Source organism: Oratosquilla oratoria, chromosome 9 (assembly GCF_046742065.1).
Source record: "Oratosquilla oratoria isolate Oo_2021 chromosome 9, ASM4674206v1, whole genome shotgun sequence".
Lineage (NCBI taxonomy): Eukaryota > Metazoa > Arthropoda > Malacostraca > Stomatopoda > Squillidae > Oratosquilla > Oratosquilla oratoria.
The window spans coordinates 70,114,191-70,133,809 of record NC_134785.1 but is presented as its reverse complement, the minus strand read 5'-3'; the positions used below and the strand labels follow the sequence as shown (position 1 = coordinate 70,133,809).

General features: G+C 39.7%; 1 protein-coding gene across 1 annotated transcript in view; it reads right to left on the bottom strand.

The window, feature by feature from the left end:
- LOC143028554 (solute carrier organic anion transporter family member 74D-like) overlaps window positions 1-19,619 on the bottom strand; it is a 52,094-nt gene extending 32,475 nt beyond the window's left edge. The window contains exon 1 of the mRNA XM_076190831.1: window positions 19,438-19,619. Within this exon, the coding sequence (XP_076046946.1) occupies window positions 19,438-19,453 (16 nt within the window). The 5' untranslated portion in view covers window positions 19,454-19,619. The remainder of the gene's footprint in view (window positions 1-19,437) is intronic.

Genomic DNA, 19,619 nt, shown 5'->3' with positions numbered 1-19,619 from the left:
CATATATATATATATAAATAGAGAGAGAGAGAGAGAGAGAGAGAGACTGAATGCTCCATTCCACTGCTGCATACTATAGGCTGCGTTCTACATGTTTTGCAATTAGTGTATAACCATATCAAGTCTATGATAAAAAACAGAAGATAACCTATTGCTTAAGAAAAAAATTCTACATGTTATAGTCGTCATTTCTATGTTCGGATATTTAGCAACGTTCAAGCTGATGACCTTGTGAATAAGTACACAATTAATAACCACGGCGTGCGCCGGGAGAGGTGAACAAAGAGGATATATTCAATATATTGTTAATTTGACCCCAATTCCGAGAGCGTGGGGGGTCAGGCTCCACCGACCCCTCCCCCCACCTCTCACTCCGAGCAAAGAGGATGACGGAACCACGACAAGTCATCTACTTGCGCGGGAACGTGCGTTTTAGCATGTTCATGTGTCATTCACTGGACTCGTGATCGGGAACTATTGCCTTCCCTATTGAGAGCTCACAGTTCGAATAGTCCAATCTATGAGGAATGTTATAACCTTATTCACATAACAAAATCTACGCTTTGGTCAAGGGAAACAGCAACGGTTTGCAATGTTAGTGAAATTGCATGTCATGAACAGGGAGATATCTCCGATCTCCAGGGTAAATGGTCGAAACGCCAACAACTAAAGCAGTAGGCCATGTGTGATTCACCTTGGTTTCACCTTGGTCTTTGGATCACGTGTTGGACTCGTGATCGACAGCTATTTCCCTCCCGGAAAAGAGCTCAGAGCTCGTATGACCGATCTATACCTTACACGGATACACACCCCCAACTCCCCGCCCACGAGAGTTGGAGTAACGTCTCGAAGCGCAGCGATACTGAAATAATTTCAGCCCTGGGCAGGATTCGAACCGGGTACCGCCGGTACCACCATACTGACAGTGTGGGACTCTACCAACCGCACCACCGGGTGTGCGTGTGTGTATGTGCATGTCTTCGACCTAAGAGTAGATGCATTTTGTGTGGAACAGTTGTGTTCATTATTGCCCTTTTTCCGTTCAAGGGGACCTGTGGGCGCGATCACTCGAAAAATTCTTGCACATGAACGAATTTTAGGTAAACATTTCAAAAGAATCTCTATGATGGTGGTAACACTTCGACCAAATATTACAGCTCAATTCCGGTTTTTTTTTTTTCTATACAGAATATAATAGATAAATTATTGGCAACCTCTGGCAACCCCATTGTATATTGAAATAAAGTCAAAATTTCGATAGCCAGTTCTGTTTTGTTTATCCGGCAACTCATCCCACCACTCAGAAGCAAGCTGTGATTCTCTACACCTCTCAGTGCCTTTTCAAAGTTAGAGGGAGGGGCATGTCGCTTTCCAGCCTCCCAGTTTAAATCCTCCTCTCCTGAAAAATTAATGTTTTTGTTCTTTAATAAGCCATAGCTCTGGTTCTATTTTACATATTATTTTGATTGTTGTACCATTGTGAAGGGAAAAAGTCATACTTTAATATGTTCAGAAAAAATAAAGGAAACCTGTAACTTAAAAATTTTGTTTCATTTATCCTAACAGATTTTCACAGCATTTTTCACTATTCAAAATAGAAAAAATCATTTAAAAAATGAAAATGAAATAAAATATAATCTTAACAAGTTGTTACCAAGATTCTAATCTTTCATTTCCTGCATAGGCGGTTGTTAAGGAGACCTTCATGTTCAGATATATCATCTTCACTATACAATATTATACAAAATAAAAATAGTCACTACACATAACATATACTGTACATGTGACTGAAACAGTTTAGTGGGGAATTATACTCTATTGGAAAGGGTAATTATACATAGGTTCACCAGAGAAGTTGAGCAACTTTTATGACACGTTCACGTATAAGAACTCCCAGGTTCCCTTGAGCCTAATTTCTAAATTATGGTTGCTATAAACATTGACTATTCAAGGCAGCGTCGCCCAGGGCTTCTGTGAATTCTCAATGACAGAGCAGCGTCTAGTCATTTGTTTGATTCACGTGTGTTTGTTTCCTTGTTCCATTTTCTATTATCTAGGTGAATGAATTTCACAACTCTTCTCTTACAGCACACCGATATCTCAAATTGAATAGAATACAACAGTTGTTTTCACCACACCCGATAAAATCCAGGAACAAAAACAGACAAGTTGTGCGAGCGCGTGTCAAGCTCGACTACAATACCAGCACATTCTTGTACTGTACTACATTTAACAGTTCTCATTAGTGGTGAAATTCACTCCCAAGGGGAAATTTTGGGTTTTCTGTGGGTACATTGTGACCACATTAAGCAGTCCGTGCATTGCTTCCGTTTGTGTCGACATATCTTTGTGGGTCAGGTTTTTTTTTCAACTTTGTTGCAAATTAAAACAAAACAACGCAGTAGATTAGAGGTAGAAAATGACCGGCGTTGTGCACTTTCAAACATTCCGCATATTTCAGAATTGGCTAAGAATAAAACAATCATAGTTTTCGTCAATTGACGAGCTGTAATCTACTGAATTAAATTAATTACAGATTTATAATACCCTGTCATTCTACTGAACTTTTTTTTTAATTGCATTAGCTTCAGTTTGACCTGAAGTAGTTCATTATAAATCAAAAAACTATTTTACTTTTATTCAAGTTTTATATATTCACCAATATTTTCAATTTGCATTTAACTGGTAAAATTTCATTATAAACATAATCCATGTAAAATTGTAAATGTATACATATACTAATTGGGAAAAAATAAAAGGATTTTAGTTATATTTGCATATTATTTAGAATGCACCTTTTGAAACAGACATAAGAACATAAGAGCATAAGAACATAAGAATGAAGGAGACTGCAAGAGACCATAAGGCCTACACTAGGCAGCTCCGTATCCATCACCACCTGTCATCCCCATCCATAAAGTTGTCTAATCGTTTCTTAAAACAATTGATAGTTTCAGCGCGCACTACATGGTTACTAAGTTCCATTCGTCGACCACCCTATTAGTAAACCAATTCTTGCCTATTTCCTTTTTAAATCTAAATTTGTCCAGTTTATAACCATTACATCGAGTCCTGCCCTGTTGTTTTAATATGATGACCTTGTTTGCATCACCCTTGTTAAAACTTTTGATCTACTTGAACACCTCTATCAGATCACCCCGCACTCTGCGTCTTTCCAGAGAGTGTAAGTTAAGGTGCCTAACCCTCTCTTCGTAAGGCAAATTTCTGAGTCCATGTATCATTTTGGTCATTCTTCTCTACTGATTCTAGTGAATTGATGTCCATTCTGTAGGGCGGAGACCAAAAATGTACCGCATAGTCAAGAATGGGTCTAACTATCGCTAGATAGAGTTTAATAATTACCTCTGCACTTCTATTCGTTACCGTCCTAGCAATGAAACCTAATGCTCTGTTAGCTTTATTCCTGGCGCTAATGCACTGTTTCCTGGTTTTAAGGTCCGGACTCATTAGAACTCCCAAGTCTCTCTCGCACTCAGTTTTCTCTAAAAGCGTGTTAGCTGTATCTATTTTCGGGGTTGTGTAGCTCTACGTTTAATACGCTACACTTAGAGATATTGAAGTTCATTTGCCATTTCATCGACCATGTGAACAATTTGTTAAGATCATCCTGCAGAATCTCTGCGTCGTCTCCTGACCTAATTAGGCGTCCTATTTTAGTGTCGTCCGCAAACTTACTAACATCACTATTTATCCCGTCGTCTAAGTCGTTTATGTACATAATGAACAACAAAGGACCCAAAACCGAGCACTGGGGGACCCCACCAGTAACAGTGCCCCACCTAGATTTTACTCCGCTATTTTTTTTTTACTAATCCAACCTCTAATCCATTCTAACACTTTTCCTCCTATCCCATGGGCTTTGATTTTATTTAGTAGTCTCTGGTGTGGCACCCTTTCGAATGCTTTGCTAAAGTAAAGGTAAATAATATCGTAACTATCATTGTTATCTGACGCCTTATATACTTCAGTGTAAAAGAATAGAAGGTTAGTCACACATGACTTATCCTTGGAGAAACCATGCTGTGAATCACGAATTAAATTATGTCTTTCGATGTGTTCTCTGAGTCTATTTACTATTATTGATTCAAGCATTTTTCCTATAACCGATATTAAACTGATTGGCTTGTAGTTGCATATAGATGATCTATCTCCCTTCTTAAAAGCAGGAACAATGTTTGCTTGCCTCCAAGCAGTAGGCACAAAACCAGTGTCTACTGATTTATTGAATATTTCAGTTAACTGGTCACAGATTTCAAATTTACACTCCTTTAGCATTTTCGGAATAATTTCGTCTGGACCTGGGGATTTTGTAGTTTTAAGTCTTTCAATCTGCTTGACCACTTCTACTTTACTAATGCTGATATTAGATAGACTACTTTCTTCATTCCCTCAGAAAATCGGATCGCAGTCAGGTACTTTATTTAACCTCTCATTAGTAAACACCGATAGAAAATAATTGTTAAACTCCTCACTCATTTTTTCCTCCGATTCTATCATGACATTTTCATCGTTTTTAATTGGTCCTATTCTTTCTTTATTTGTTCTATACAGATGAAAGAAACCCTTTGGGTTGGATCTTGCTTGACTAGCAACCTTAATTTCAGACAATCTTGGAAATAAGCGGGGAATGAGAGAGAGAGAGAGAATGAGAGAGAGAGAATGAGAGAGAGAGAGAGAGAGAGAGAGAGAGAGAGAGAGAGAGAGAGAGAGAGAGCGAGAGAGAGAGAGAGAGAGAGAGAGAGAGAGAGAGAGAGAGAGAGAGAGAGAGAGAGAGAGAGAGAGAGAGAGAGAGAGAGAGAGAGAGAGAGAGAGAGAGAGAGAGAGAGAGAGAGACAGAGACAGAGAGAGAGAGAGAGAGAGAGGAACTCAGTAGCCACCCCACCTCCTCCCCCCCTTTGCAAAATGTATTTGGGAAGAAAAAGTGTGGGACATTTCAGAGAATCTAATGTGGCGTGATGGAGGACACACAATTACCAACCAAAGAAGAATAGTGACCGTGAAAATAGCCACAATGGCGTCCAAAATATTCGCCACCGTGGCGTGTTGGCTTCGTTCTTTGTTTGTTTGTTTGTTGTTTGTGTTTGTTTTTTTCTACGTGTGGGTGCGGGTTCGAACCCAATACTAATTGGCGATTTTTTTTTTTTTTTTTTTTTTTTTTTTTTTTATTATCAGCGCTTCTATGCTTGGGTACAATATCCCACTGAAGAAGTAAAGACAAAATTTTCACATTGAATAAGAATCAGACAAGAATTAATGGTCTCAAATTGTCAGGATTTATATTTGACTTGGAAGTGGGTAGAAATAACTTCGCCAACCCGTGTAGTTAATGAATGGGATAAACTTCTTTCAGATGCAGCGCAATGTAGTTCAGTTCGCAGCTTAAGGTTCGTTTAGATAAACACCTAAGCAAGAGGCTGTAATGCATGCCATTTATTTTATATTTGTTTATTTGTTTGTTATTATTTGTCTGTTTATTATTATTTGCTTGATTTTCATTTATTGTTTAGTTATATGTCAATTTGTTATTAACTACTATTTACCTGCTTGTTTATTATTTAACTATACCTATGTATTTATTTATTTATTTATTTGATCTATTATTATATTATTATATTTTTATTTATTTATTTATTTATCTATTTATCTTTTTTTTCACATCCGACCCAGGTATGGACCAAAAGGTCTCCTGTCGGCATGCTCCGCCTTTGTAATCCTTTGTGAAAGAGGTGCATGGGCCAAGCAAGGCTGAGAACGTCTACAACAGCGGACGCATTAGGACACTTAAACATCACCACTCCAATCACAAAAATCTCATCCCGCATCCTCAGATCGATTCCCTCTGGATTATGCAACCACACCGACAAGTATTCACGAAGTCTTAAACAAACAAAGAAACACTTTCATGCTCGGGGTTTTGATATGACACACACACACCTACCACGACTGCGTACCTCCTCCTTAGTAGAATACCACCAGCATAATAACACAAGAATCGAAGAGAGTGCAAGAGACCATAAGGCCTATACTAAACAGTTTCATGTCCCTCACCACCTGTCTTCCCGATCCATAAAGTTACCTCATATTTTCTTAAAGCAACCCATTGTTTCAGCGCTCACTGCATGGTTACCAAGTTTATTTAATTCGTTAACTAAGCAACACATGATCTTTTAAACGCCACGCCCTTTTTCCTGTGGAAATGCCTTTTGCAAAGACACGGTATTTCTTTACCCTGAGAGGTTCTGGAACTCTCTTCTTCCTGAAGTTTTCCTACCTATGACTAGATCTCTTTCAAAATGATTTTGACACCTCCCCTACAAAGGAACTTGAATTTAATTTGGTATAATATGCTAATTTCTTTCCAGGGTAACCTCAGGCATTTGTTTTCTATTATTTCTTTATTTACTTTTTTGCCATTGTGAGGAATTATGTACACAAAGATACAGCTAAGCACACAAAACACCAACAGGTCCAACAACATACAGACCCTCCATTATGATGAAGAGAACCGTCTTTGATATCACCAACCCGATGACGCCTACGTCGTCGTCATTAGGCGAGAGTGATTAGGGTGCCGGCGTAGGCGTCTTGATTATATTTATTTTGTAGTTGTATATATATATATATATGGGTCTTTTCCATTTGGTGACGCGGAATTTTTCGATGAAACTTTCACAATTAATATAGTTTCGTATGCTGATCACAGAAATAAAAAAAAAAAAATTGAAATCAAAGAAAGTGCCGAAAAAACTGTTTTAATGGCTAAGAATTACCGAGACCTTAGATTCAAAGACCAAGGTGACCAAGGTGAAGGTGAATCACACACACATCTGTCCAGGGTTGAAATCATTTCAGTATCGCTGCGCTCCGAGTCGTTACTCCAACTCTCGTGGGCGCCCGGGGAGTTGGGAGGGGGTGCGTGTAAGGTCACAGCATTACCCATAGATCAGTCATACGAGCTCTGAGCTCTCTTCAGAGAGGGAAATAGATGTCGATCACGAGCCCAGCACGTGATGCAAAGACCAAGGTGAATACTCAAGGATATATTAGATTTCATTGTCAGCGTGTTTTTTTTTCCTCAATTATTTTTTCATACAAATTAGTTCATATTCTTATTTAGAAACAAAATATTGGCATTTTCATTACTTAAGCATATATATATATATATATATATATATATATATATATATAATGTGTGTGTGTGTGTGTATACAGTATAGATATAGATATATATATATATATATATATATATATATATGGGTTTTCGTTTGGCGACACGCGGAATTTTTCGATGAAACTTTCACAATTAATATAGTTCCGTATGCTGATCACATAAATAACATTAATTCTAATGAGAAATTAACAAAAGTGCCGAAAAAACCGGTTTTAATGGTAAAAAATTACCGAGACCTTAGCGGTACATACTTGCTTAATAGTAAAAGTTTAACCGGTAAAATTAGCGGGACATTGGGCCCGTCAGTACCGTCACTCAGTACCACCAAGCCGAGACGTGCTTACCGCTCTCTGAGTGTTATGGTATAGCTTATCGGTTAACGGAGCCTTAACGGTAGTAGAATTTTTGCCGGTAAGCTACCGTCAAGGTTGTTACCGATAAAACCCGTAACTACAGGTAGCTGCCCACCACTACCGTCAGTACCGTCACTCACTACCACCAAGCCGAGACGTGCTTACCGCTCTCTTGAGTGTTATGTTATAGCTTATCGGTTAACGGAGCCTTAACGGTAGCAGAATTTTTGCCGGTAAGCTACCGTTAAGGTTGTTACCGATAAAACCGGTAGCTGCCCACCACTACCTCTCAGTGCCTTTTCAAAGTTAGAGGGAGGGGTATGTTGCTTTCCAGCCTCCCAGTTTAAATCCTCCTCTCCTGAAAAATTAATGTTTTTGTTCTTTAATAAGCCATAGCTCTGGTTCTATTTTACATATTATTTTGATTTTTGTACCATTGTGAAGGGAAAAAGTCATACTTTAATCTGTTCAGAAAAAATAAAGGAAACCTGTAACTTAAAAATTTTGTTTCATTTATCCTAACAGATTTTCACAGCATTTTTCACTATTCAAAATAGAAAAAATCATTTAAAAAATGAAAATGAAATAAAATATAATCTTAACAAGTTGTTACCAAGATTCTAATCTTTCATTTCCTGCATAGGCGGTTGTTAAGGAGACCTTCATGTTCAGATATATCATCTTCACTATACAATATTATACAAAATAAAAATAGTCACTACACATAACATATACTGTACATGTGACTGAAACAGTTTAGTGGGGAATTATACTCTATTGGAAAGGGTAATTATACATAGGTTCACCAGAGAAGTTGAGCAACTTTTATGACACGTTCACGTATAAGAACTCCCAGGTTCCCTTAAGTCCAATTTCTAAATTTTGGTTGCTATAAACATTGACTATTCAAGGCAGCGTCGCCCAGGGCTTCTGTGAATTCTCAATGACAGAGCAGCGTCTAGTCATTTGTTTGATTCACGTGTGTTTGTTTCCTTGTTCCATTTTCTATTATCTAGGTGAATGAATTTCACAACTCTCAAATTGAATAGAATACAACAGTTGTTTTCACCACACCCGATAAAATCCAGGAACAAAAACCGACAAGTTGTGCGAGCGCGTGTCAAGCTCGACTACAATACCAGCACATTCTTGTACTGTACTACATTTAACAGTTCTCATTAGTGGTGAAATTCACTCCCAAGGGGAAATTTTGGTTTTCTGTGGGTACATTGTGACCACATTAAGCAGTCCGTGCATTGCTTCCGTTTGTGTCGACATATCTTTGTGGGTCAGTTTTTTTTCAACTTTGTTGCAAATTAAAACAAAACAACGCAGTAGATTAGAGGTAGAAAATGACCGGCGTTGTGCACTTTCAAACATTCCGCATATTTCAGAATTGGCTAAGAATAAAACAATCATAGTTTTCGTCAACTGACGAGCTGTAATCTACTGAATTAAATTAATTACAGATTTATAATACCCTGTCATTCTACTGAACTTTTTTTTAATTGCATTAGCTTCAGTTTGACCTGTTAAGTAGTTCATTATAAATCAAAAAACTATTTTACTTTTATTCAAGTTTTATATATTCATCAATATTTCCAATTAGCATTTAACTAGTACAATTTCATTATAAACATAATCCATGTAAAATTGTAAATGTATATATACTAATTTGGAAAAAATAAAAGGATTTTAGTAATATTTGCATATTATTTAGAATGCACCTTTTGAAACAGACATAAGAACATAAGAGCATAAGAACATAAGAATGAAGGAGACTGCAAGAGACCATAAGGCCTACACTAGGCAGCTCCGTATCCATCACCACCTGTCATCCCCATCCATAAAGTTGTCTAATCGTTTATTAAAACAACTGATAGTTTCAGCGCTTACTAAGTTTATTCCATTCGTCGACCACCCTATTAGTAAACCAATTCTTGCCTATTTCCTTTTTAAATCTAAATTTGTCCAGTTTTTAACCATTACTGCGAGTCCTGCCCTGTTGTTTTAATATGATGACCTTGTTTGCATCACCCTTGTTAAAGCTTTTGATCTACTTGAACACCTCTATTAGATCACCCCACACTCTGCGTCTTTCCAGAGAGTGTAAGTTAAGGTGCCTAAGCCTCTCTTCGTAAGGAAAATTTCTGATATTGAAGTTCACTTCCCATTTCACCGACCATGTGAACAATTTGTTAAGATCATCCTGCCGAATCTCTGCGTCGTCTCCTGACCTAATTAGGCGTCCTATTTTAGTGTCGCCCGCAAACTTACTAACACTACTATATATCGCGTCTTCTAAGTCGTTTATGTGCATAATGAAAAACAAAGGACCCAAAACCGAGCCCTGGGGGACCCCACCAGTAACACTGCCCCACCTAGATTTTACTCCGCTATTTTTTTTTACTAATCCAACCTCTAATCCATTCTAACACTTTTCCTCCTATCCCATGGGCTTTGATTGTATTTAGTAGTCTCTGGTGTGGCACCCTTTCGAATGCTTTGCTAAAGTAAAGGTAAATAATATCGTAACTATCATTGTTATCTGACGCCTTATATACTTCAGTGTAAAAGAATAGAAGGTTAGTCACACATGACTTATCCTTGGAGAAACCATGCTGTGAATCACGAATTAAATTATGTCTTTCGATGTGTTCTCTGAGTCTATTTACTATTACTGATTCAAGCATTTTTCCTATAACCGATGTCAAACTAATTGGCCTGTAGTTGCATATAGACGATCTATCTCCCTTCTTAAAAACAGGAACAACGTTTGCTTGCCTCCAAGCAGTAGGCACAAAACCAGTGTCTACTGATTTATTAAATATTTCAGTTAACTGGTCACAGATTTCAAATTTACACTCCTTTAGCATTCTCGGAAAAATTTCGTCTGGACCCGGGGATTTTGTAGCTTTAAGTCTTTCAATCTGCTTGACTACTTCTACTTTACTAATGCTGATATTAGATAGACTACTTTCTTCATCCCCTCTGAAAATCGGATCGCAGTCAGGTACTTTATTTAACCTCTCATTAGTAAACACCGATAGAAAATAATTGTTAAACTCCTCACTCATTTTTTCCTCCGATTCTATCATGACATTTTCATCGTTTTTAATTGGTCCTATTCTTTCTTTATTTTTTGTTCTATAGAGATGAAAGAAACCCTTTGGGTTGGATCTTGCTTGACTAGCAACCTTAATTTCAGACAATCTTGGAAATGAGCGGGGAATGACATTCTGACAAATAGTGAAAGAGGTGCATGGGCCAAGCAAGGCTGAGAACGTCTACAACAGCGGACGCATTAGGACACTTAAACATCACCACTCCAATCACAAAAATCTCATCCCGCATCCTCAGATCGATTCCCTCTGGATTATGCAACCACACCGACAAGTATTCACGAAGTCTTAAACAAACAAAGAAACAGTTTCATGCTCGGGGTTTTGATATGACACACACACACCTACCACGACTGCGTACCTCCTCCTTAGTAGAATACCACCAGCATAATAACACAAGAATCGAAGAGAGCGCAAGAGACCATAAGGCCTATACTAAATAGTTTCATGTCCCTCACCACCTGTCTTCCCGATCCATAAAGTTACCTCATATTTTCTTAAAGCAACCCATTGTTTCAGCGCTCACTGCATGGTTACCAAGTTTATTTAATTCGTTAACTAAGCAACACATGATCTTTTCAAACGCCACGCCCTTTTTCCTGTGGAAATGCCTTTTGCAAAGACACGGTATTTCTTTCACCTGAGAGGTTCTGGAACTCTCTTCTTCCTGAAGTTTTCCTACCTATGACAAGATCTCTTTCAATATGATTTTGACACCTCCCCTACAAAGGAACTTGAATTTAATTTGGTATAATATGCTAATTTCTTTCCAGGGTAACCTCAGGCATTTGTTTTCTTTTATTTGTTTGTTTATTTACTTTTTTGCCATTGTGATACAGCTAAGCACACAAAACACCAACAGGTCCAACAACATACAGACCCTCCATTATGATGAAGAGAACCGTCTTTGATATCACCAACCCGATGACGCCTACGTCGTCGTCATTAGGCGAGAGTGATTAGGGTGCCGGCGTAGGCGTCTTGATTATATTTATTTTGTATAGACCAGTCAAAGTAGGGCTGGACTTAGAACAAATTGCAATAGAAGGTTTTTTGGCTTTATCTTGTTTATTAGGTCCCTCTGATGAACATATAAAAAGTCTCCAACTTTTGGACACTGGGAAAGTGGTTAATTTGCATAAATTCAAGATGGCCGCCGTCCAAAGCTTCAATTTACAGATAACTTTTTTCTGGCTGCTCCCAGACCCTATAAATGTATTACAAACAACGGTTTTTGGCTTTAACTTGTTTATTAGGTCCCTCTGATGAACATATAAAACATAAATTCAAGATAAATTCAAGAAATACAGAATGAGGCATTGCAAATGTGATATGACGTCACCATGACGTAGTATGACGTCATTCAGAGGCATGATAGGAGTTCGTATTTAGAAAGCTTGATCCCATTTCAGCATCTGACAAGCTTGAAAATCTGGACATACTGTGGAAAACGTCAGGGTTGCTTCGACCAAAACGACCAGGCTGGTCCGGCTTAATGCAGAGTGTGTGCCATGGACAACACCCAGGGAAATCTTCCGTCCATTTCTTGCCCATGATTGACATGGACCCTACGGACATGAGTTGTATTTACTCAACACTTCACTTCGTTGCTGCGGAAAGCCATCGCCAGGGAACGACGCCAATGCTGACATTCGACCAACCGCTTTATTGGAAAGCGAAGACGATCATTGTTCATGAGAAGGAAGGAAGCGAACTGAAACCCATTGTTTTGAACCTTGGTGGCTTTCACTCTGTGATGAGCTTCTTGGGATGCATGGGCCATGTTATGGAAGCATCTGGGCTTAAGGAGGTTTTGGAACTTATATACGCTGAAAATGCTGTGACCCAAATGCTGAGTGGGAAAGCCTATGCACGAGCAATCAGAGGCCACTTCTTGGTTGACACAGCCTTGAGTTCGATTGTGTTAAGCAGGGCATACGGTGTCAACCTCTCAATGGTAGATGAGGAAAGTGACGCATGCAAGGACTTCCAGGAGGCTGCAGATCTTTTGGATAAGCTGTTGCGTGAAGACGTTTCACCGGATGAAGTCTGCAGTAAAGACGTTTTCAACAGAATTTCTGAAAAACTTAAAGCTGAGAAGAGCTCCTTAGCAGAGCATAAGATGGGAAAGCTATGGATTCAATACATGGACATGATTGACTTGCTGCGTCGCTTCCTGAGGGCACTGAGAATGGGCGATTTCCTACTGTACCTCGGAACACTCCAGGAGATGTTGCCGTACTTTGCAGCGTGTGGTCATAACAATTTTGCCAAGTCAGCCCATGTGTACATTCAAGACATGATTGAACTTGAGCAGCTCAACCCAGACATGTTCTGTCAATTGAATTCTCTATTTGTGATGCGCCGAAGTGATCGGCTGTGGGCAGGACTGCCAAGCGACTTGGTTATAGAGCAGGTTTTGATGCGCTCTTTGAAAACGAATGGGGGATTGACACGTAGTAGGGGCATGGAAGAAACGCAACGCCTGCGCTGGTTACTTGCTATGCCAGCCTGCGCTGCGGTGAGTGAAGTTATGCAAGAACTGACAGGGAAGCATTTCCACACCTCTGAGCAGCACAAAGAAATTACTGAAGCAAGGCGTGAACGAGATAGGAAGGACACAGAGAAGGTTCTCGCATTCTTCAAGGATTATGATCCATTTCAAGAATCAAATGAACTCAGGAATATTGCCAACGGTGTGACAGGACCAGCCTCGGCCAATCCTCATTTACTGTATGAGGTTGGTATGAACATTGTGCAGAAGATGGAAGGCAGCAATACTTTTGACTTTTCATTTTGGAAGAAAGATCAAGTTGTGCCGTTGGGTTCAAAGGTTACAATCAGTGCTGAAAAAGTACTAATCGACCCACAGCTCCTTTTCCAGAGGCTCCTCATCTTTGCTAATAACAGTGACTTAGGTGTTGAAGAGGTCTTTGCGTATGAGTTGTCTAGCTACCCTACTGCTCTGTTCGATAAGTGGGGGAGGCTCAGGGAAGCCAATAAATCACAGCTAGGAGATGAGATAGCTGCTGTTGTTCCCAAGTCGGCATTGGAATCATTTGAGGAAGAAAGGACTGTGACCCATGTTCTGGATGGTGGTTCCTTATTGCAAAAGATTCCATGGAAGAAGTGTGACACACTTGAGGACATTGCAAGCATGAAGCATGTTTCCAAAAACTTTCTCAACCCGGTGGTTGTATTCGACGGTTATAAATCAGGACCTACTACCAAGGACATGACACACAATCGACGATCAAAAGGAGTCTTTGGTCAAAAGGTGATGTTCACTCCAACCATGCCCCTTCGGTCAAAAAAGGAAAACTTCTTGTCGAACTCGGACAATAAGCAAAACTTCATTGACTTATTGTGTGAAACATTCAAGGCAAATGGAATTGACTGTGTCAATGCGCCAGCAGATGCAGATGTCATGATTGCGAAGAAGGGAATTGAGCATGCAAGGGAAACCGTGACATATGTGATAGGTGAGGACACAGACTTGTTGGTGCTGTTGTGTCATTATGCGGAACGAGGGATGAATGATTTGTACTTCAAGTCGAGCAAGGAAGGTGGGAAATGTTAGCATATAACTCAGTAGCAGAAGCTCTCGGTGAAAGCATCTGTAGTGTCCTGCCAGTTGTCCATGCACTCTGTGGATGTGACACAACCTCACGACTGTATGGTATTGGTAAAGGGGCTGCCTTGAGGAAAGTGAGGGAAGACAACGGTTTCTTGAAATGTTTAGAAGCATTCTGTTGCCAAAGTGGAAGTAAAGACGCGATATCATCAGCTGGTGAAAAGGCCTTGGTTTATTTGTACGGGGGAAAAGAAAATGACACCCTTGACGGACTGCGAAAGACAAAGTTTTGCAACAAGGTGGGAAAAAGTTCAACTACCGTTGAAGTTCACAGTCTTCCCCCAACAACCGATGCAGCCAGATACCACTCGTTCCGTGTTTATTGTCAGGTCCAGGAATGGATGGGGAACTGTGTGGACCCCGAGAAATGGGGCTGGTGTCTGCGAAAGGGACAGCTTGAACCGAAGACGATGGATTCGCCAGTGGCTCCTGATTCAATACTTAAATTGGTCAGATGTCAGTGTAAGGCAACTGTGACACTCAACGCTGTAGTTGCAAACGGAATGAGCTTGAATGCAAGCACCGATGATCCAAGTGAATACGAACTCCTATCATGCCTCTGAATGACGTCATACTACGTCATGGTGACGTCATATCACATTTGCAATGCCTCATTCTGTATTTCTTGAATTTATCTTGAATTCATGTTTTATATGTTCATCAGAGGGACCTAATAAACAAGTTAAAGCCAAAAACCATTGTTTGTAATACATTTATAGGGTCTGGGAGCAGCCAGAAAAAAGTTATCTGTAAATTGAAGCTTTGGACGGCGGCCATCTTGAATTTATGCAAATTAACCACTTTCCCGGTGTTCAAAAGTTGGAGACTTTTTCATGTTCATTAGAGGGACCTAATAAACAAGATAAAGCCAAAAAAAACTTCTATTGCAATTTGTTCTAGGTACAGTTAAATTATTGCTAGTCTGTGAACTAGCTTGATCATATTTCCTGCCGTTATTAATATTCAGAGTGAAAGAGGTTGAGTAATACAGCTGTAATTTTATATTTCATCATGCGAGTATTGTAATGCATCATCGCAACATCAGGCAGCTGATGTTGTCGGCGAGAACTTGCCTCGTATTGAAAAGGTTTAATACACATGATTTTCGAACCCAACATATCACAAAAAAAAAAAAAACTTCCTTACTTCACACAACACAAACAAGAAAGGACTCAACCATAAACCTCCTGAACATTAAGTATCCGCCATAATAGACGCAAGGCATTTGACACCTGCTTGCGATTCTTCCTCACGAACAATGGATTACTGTAAATGAATACGAAATGATGGTTAGCATCCTCTCATTATATGAACACATCAAACACGCGTTAGCCACCCCGCGTGAGAAACACATCCGACGGAGTCACATACATACATATACCAAAGGCTTTTTCCCCCTTTTAAGGTAAGTAGCCAAAAAACAAAGGCGTAAAAACCACGCCCACCCATTCCATCTCTATCACACTCCATTCCCCTCCACCCTCTTATCTTGGCACCTCCTGGATGACGGATCATCCCTGCATCTTGTCCACTGTCCTGGGTCAGAAGCAGTGTCGCAAGACACAACATCCACAGAAAGGCCGCTTCATTAAATCGGCGACACCCCCCCCCTCTCCGTCCCTTCATGCAGAAAAAGGAGAAGACGGGGAGAAATCCCTTCGCGTCAATTTTTTTTCTTCATACATACTCCCTCACCCCCCATCCCCCACCCATTCCCCTTCCTGGATCACAACATCATCCATACACAACCATTCTCCATTCACCCCTGTCTTCTGTCCTCTCCCGTCCTTCCTTAACAGACATTCCCCTCTTCCCCAAAGCCCCTTTTACCCCATCCATCCATCTCATCCTAGGTCACCCCCTCATGTTCACTCCTTCCACATATGCCTTCCACACCTCTTCTGCTAGTCTTTCTTCACTCATTCTTTCCATGTGTCCAAAACCATCCCAATACTCTTTCATCTACCCTATCTCCCAATTCCCTTTCCACCCCCGTTCTCCTCCTCACCTCCTCATTTCTCACTCTATCCAACCTAGTAACCCCTATCATAATTCTTAGACACCTCATCTTAAACACATTCAAACTCCTCTCTTGTGTTCCATGTTTCTGCCCCATACAGTGGTGTTGGCACAATCATTCCTTCATCCAATCTACTCTAAGCATCCATTCCCAAATGTCTATTTCTCATTACACTTTTTACTCCACCGAGGCTACTTTTTAATCACTCACAATATTCGACTCACAAATACACAGTACTCCAACAACTTCTCAAGTTACTGATAACCCTACGTGGACATACACGCGATGCAGTGCGCGAAAAACAATTACATCTTTCCCTAACATTATATTTCCCATGTGACTGTAATTTAAGAGCATCATTAATCTGTATCGTGAAAATCTCAACAGTGAAATATTACGCGGGACAGAATCCCTATTATTAACCATTTTGTACAAACAAAAGATACAGACACAGCATCCTTCGCCGAAGACGCACTCGGTAGTGCACAGACACGAAGTAATCACTGTTAACACTAATCAATTTGTCCAGGAATTGGGGTCATCCTGTGTACTCTGGCTACCACCATGTGATCCTGTTCCGCCGTGGGAACCTCCTTTAACCGAAGGAATCCTTGATGACAAAACAATTGAATAACGCCACCATGATGACTTGCATTCTCAACTCTGTTATGGTCCATGGTTGAGCAGCGATTCTGTCGTTCTGGGCAATCTCGCGCTCTCTAATCTGATCAACCCTTTCGTCCAGCCTGAATGAGATGGTCATTCGCCGGTAGCCAGAACAAATACATAAATTGTGAATGTTAGGTAGCTTCCCTCGGCTGAATATAAACACCTGGTGTATGCAATGTGATGAATTTGAATGAATGAATTTGGGCACATGAAAAAATATTCGTCTAGCGTCTTGTCGTTTCACATTTCTTAGGATACACGAATCGTGGGAAGCCACATTTTGTATTCATAGACGATGACACGAAGGTTAAAAAATGTTTGGCAGGTTGACATTTTTCAGATTACCTATTGCATATGAGCATAATAATGGGAACTGGAGACCAGAGGGTAGAAGATCTAGAGGTAGACCGAAGAAAAGGTGGAAAGATGGAGTTGAAGAAATCCTAGAGGCAAATGGATTAGGAAAAATTGAGGATTTGAGGGGAAAATAAAGTTTTGAGACGACTAACTGGAGAAGTGGGCTGACCCGCCTGACACGCTAAAAGACGATGACACGAAAGGGAGGTTAAAAAATGTTTGTCAGGTTGCCATTTTTCAGATTACCTATTACACATGAGCATAATAATGAAGGGAACTGCAAGAGACCATAAGGCCTACACTAGGGACTTCCATGTCCATTACCACCTGTCATCCCCATCCATAAAGTTATCTAACCGTTTCTTAAAACCGATAGTTTCAGCACTCACTACATGGTTACTAAGTCTATTCCATTTGTTAACCACTCTATTGGTTAGCCAGTTCTTACCTATTTCCTTCTTAAATCTAAAATTGTCCAGTTTAAATCCATTACTGCGAGTCCTGCCCTGTTGTCTTAATATGATGACCTTGTTTGCGTCACCCTTGTTAAAGCCTTTGATCCACTTGAATACCTCTATTAGATTACCCCGCACTCTGCGTCTTTCCAGAAAGTGTAAGTTAAGGTGCCTAAGCATCTCCTCGTAAGGTAAATCTTTAAGCCCATGTATTATTTTGGTCATACTCCTATATATTGCTTCTAGTAAATTGATGCCCATTCTATAGGACGGAGACCAAAACTGTACTGCATAGTCAAAGATGGGTTTAACTAACGCCATATAGAGTTTGATAATTACCTCTTCTATTTGTAACCGTCATAGCAATGAAACCTAATGCTCTGTTAGCTTTATTCCTGGACCTAATCATTGTTTCCTGGATTTAAGGTTAGGACTTACTAGAACTCCTAAGTCTCTATCGCACTCAGTTTTATCTAAAAGCGTGTTATCTAAGCTATATCTGCTTTCGGGGTTGTGTAGCCCTACATTTGAGACGCTGCACTTTGAGATAGTGAAGTACATTTGCCATTTCACCATGTGAAGAATTTGTTAAGATCTTTCTGCAGAATCTCGGCGTCTTCTCCTGGTCTAATTAGACGTCCTATTTTAGTGTCGTCCACAAACTTACTAGTATCACCATTAATCCCATTGTCCAAGTCGTTTATGTACATAATGAACAATAAGGGACTTAAAACCGAGCCCTGGAGAACTCCACTAGAAACACCCCCCATTTGGATTTCACACCATTTATAGTGACGCACTGTTTTCTGTCACTGATCCAAGCTCTAATCCACTCAAACACTTTTCCTCCTATTACATGGGCTTTGACTTTATTTTGTAGTCTCTGGTGGGACACCTTGTCAAACGTTTTGGTAAAGTCAAGGTAACTATCATTGTTATCTGACGCCTTATATACTTCAGTGTAAAAAGATAGAAGATTAGTCACACATGAACCCTTGGAGAAACCATGTTGTGAGTCACGAATCAAATTATGTCTCTCGATGTGATATCTGATTCTATTGGTTATTATCGATTCAGGCATTTTACTTATCACTGATATCAAACTAACAGGCTTGCAGTTGCATAAAGACGATTTATCTCTTTTTTTGAAAACGGGAACAACGTTTGCCTCCCCCCATGCAATAGGTACAAAACCAGTGTCTACCGACTTATTAAATATTTCTGTTAACTGGTCACAAATTTCAAATTTGCACTCTTTAAGCACTCTTGGAATTTTTTTTTTTTTTTTTTTTCGTCTGGACCCGGTGATTTTGTAGTTTCAAGTCTTTCAATCTGTTTGACTACTTCTAACTTACTAATGCTGATATTAGAAGTCTACTTTCTTCATCCCCACTGAAAATCGGATCGTAGTCAGGTACTTTATCTAATCTCTCCCTAGTAAACACCGACAGAAAAATATTTGTTAGACGCCTCAGTCATTTTTTTTTCATTCGATTTTATCATTCTATTAACGACAATAATAAAAATCAGAAGCTGTGGTGTATATATGTAAAGTATGTAGACTAGGCTCAACTGAGATAAGATAAAGAGATATATTCCTGTGCGGCAATAATAAACACTAAACCAAACAAATACCTCGGATTCTGTCCATACGAGCTCACAGACTACCATACACCATCATATCCACAGGTGTCCGCAAAAGTTCTGACGGCGCCTAGCAAGGTCTTGTTCAGATTCTGTTTGACGTGGTCAAGATCAGCGAATTCCCTCTGAGCCTCCTGTGAGGCACACCTCGACAGCAGCAACACTGATACTTG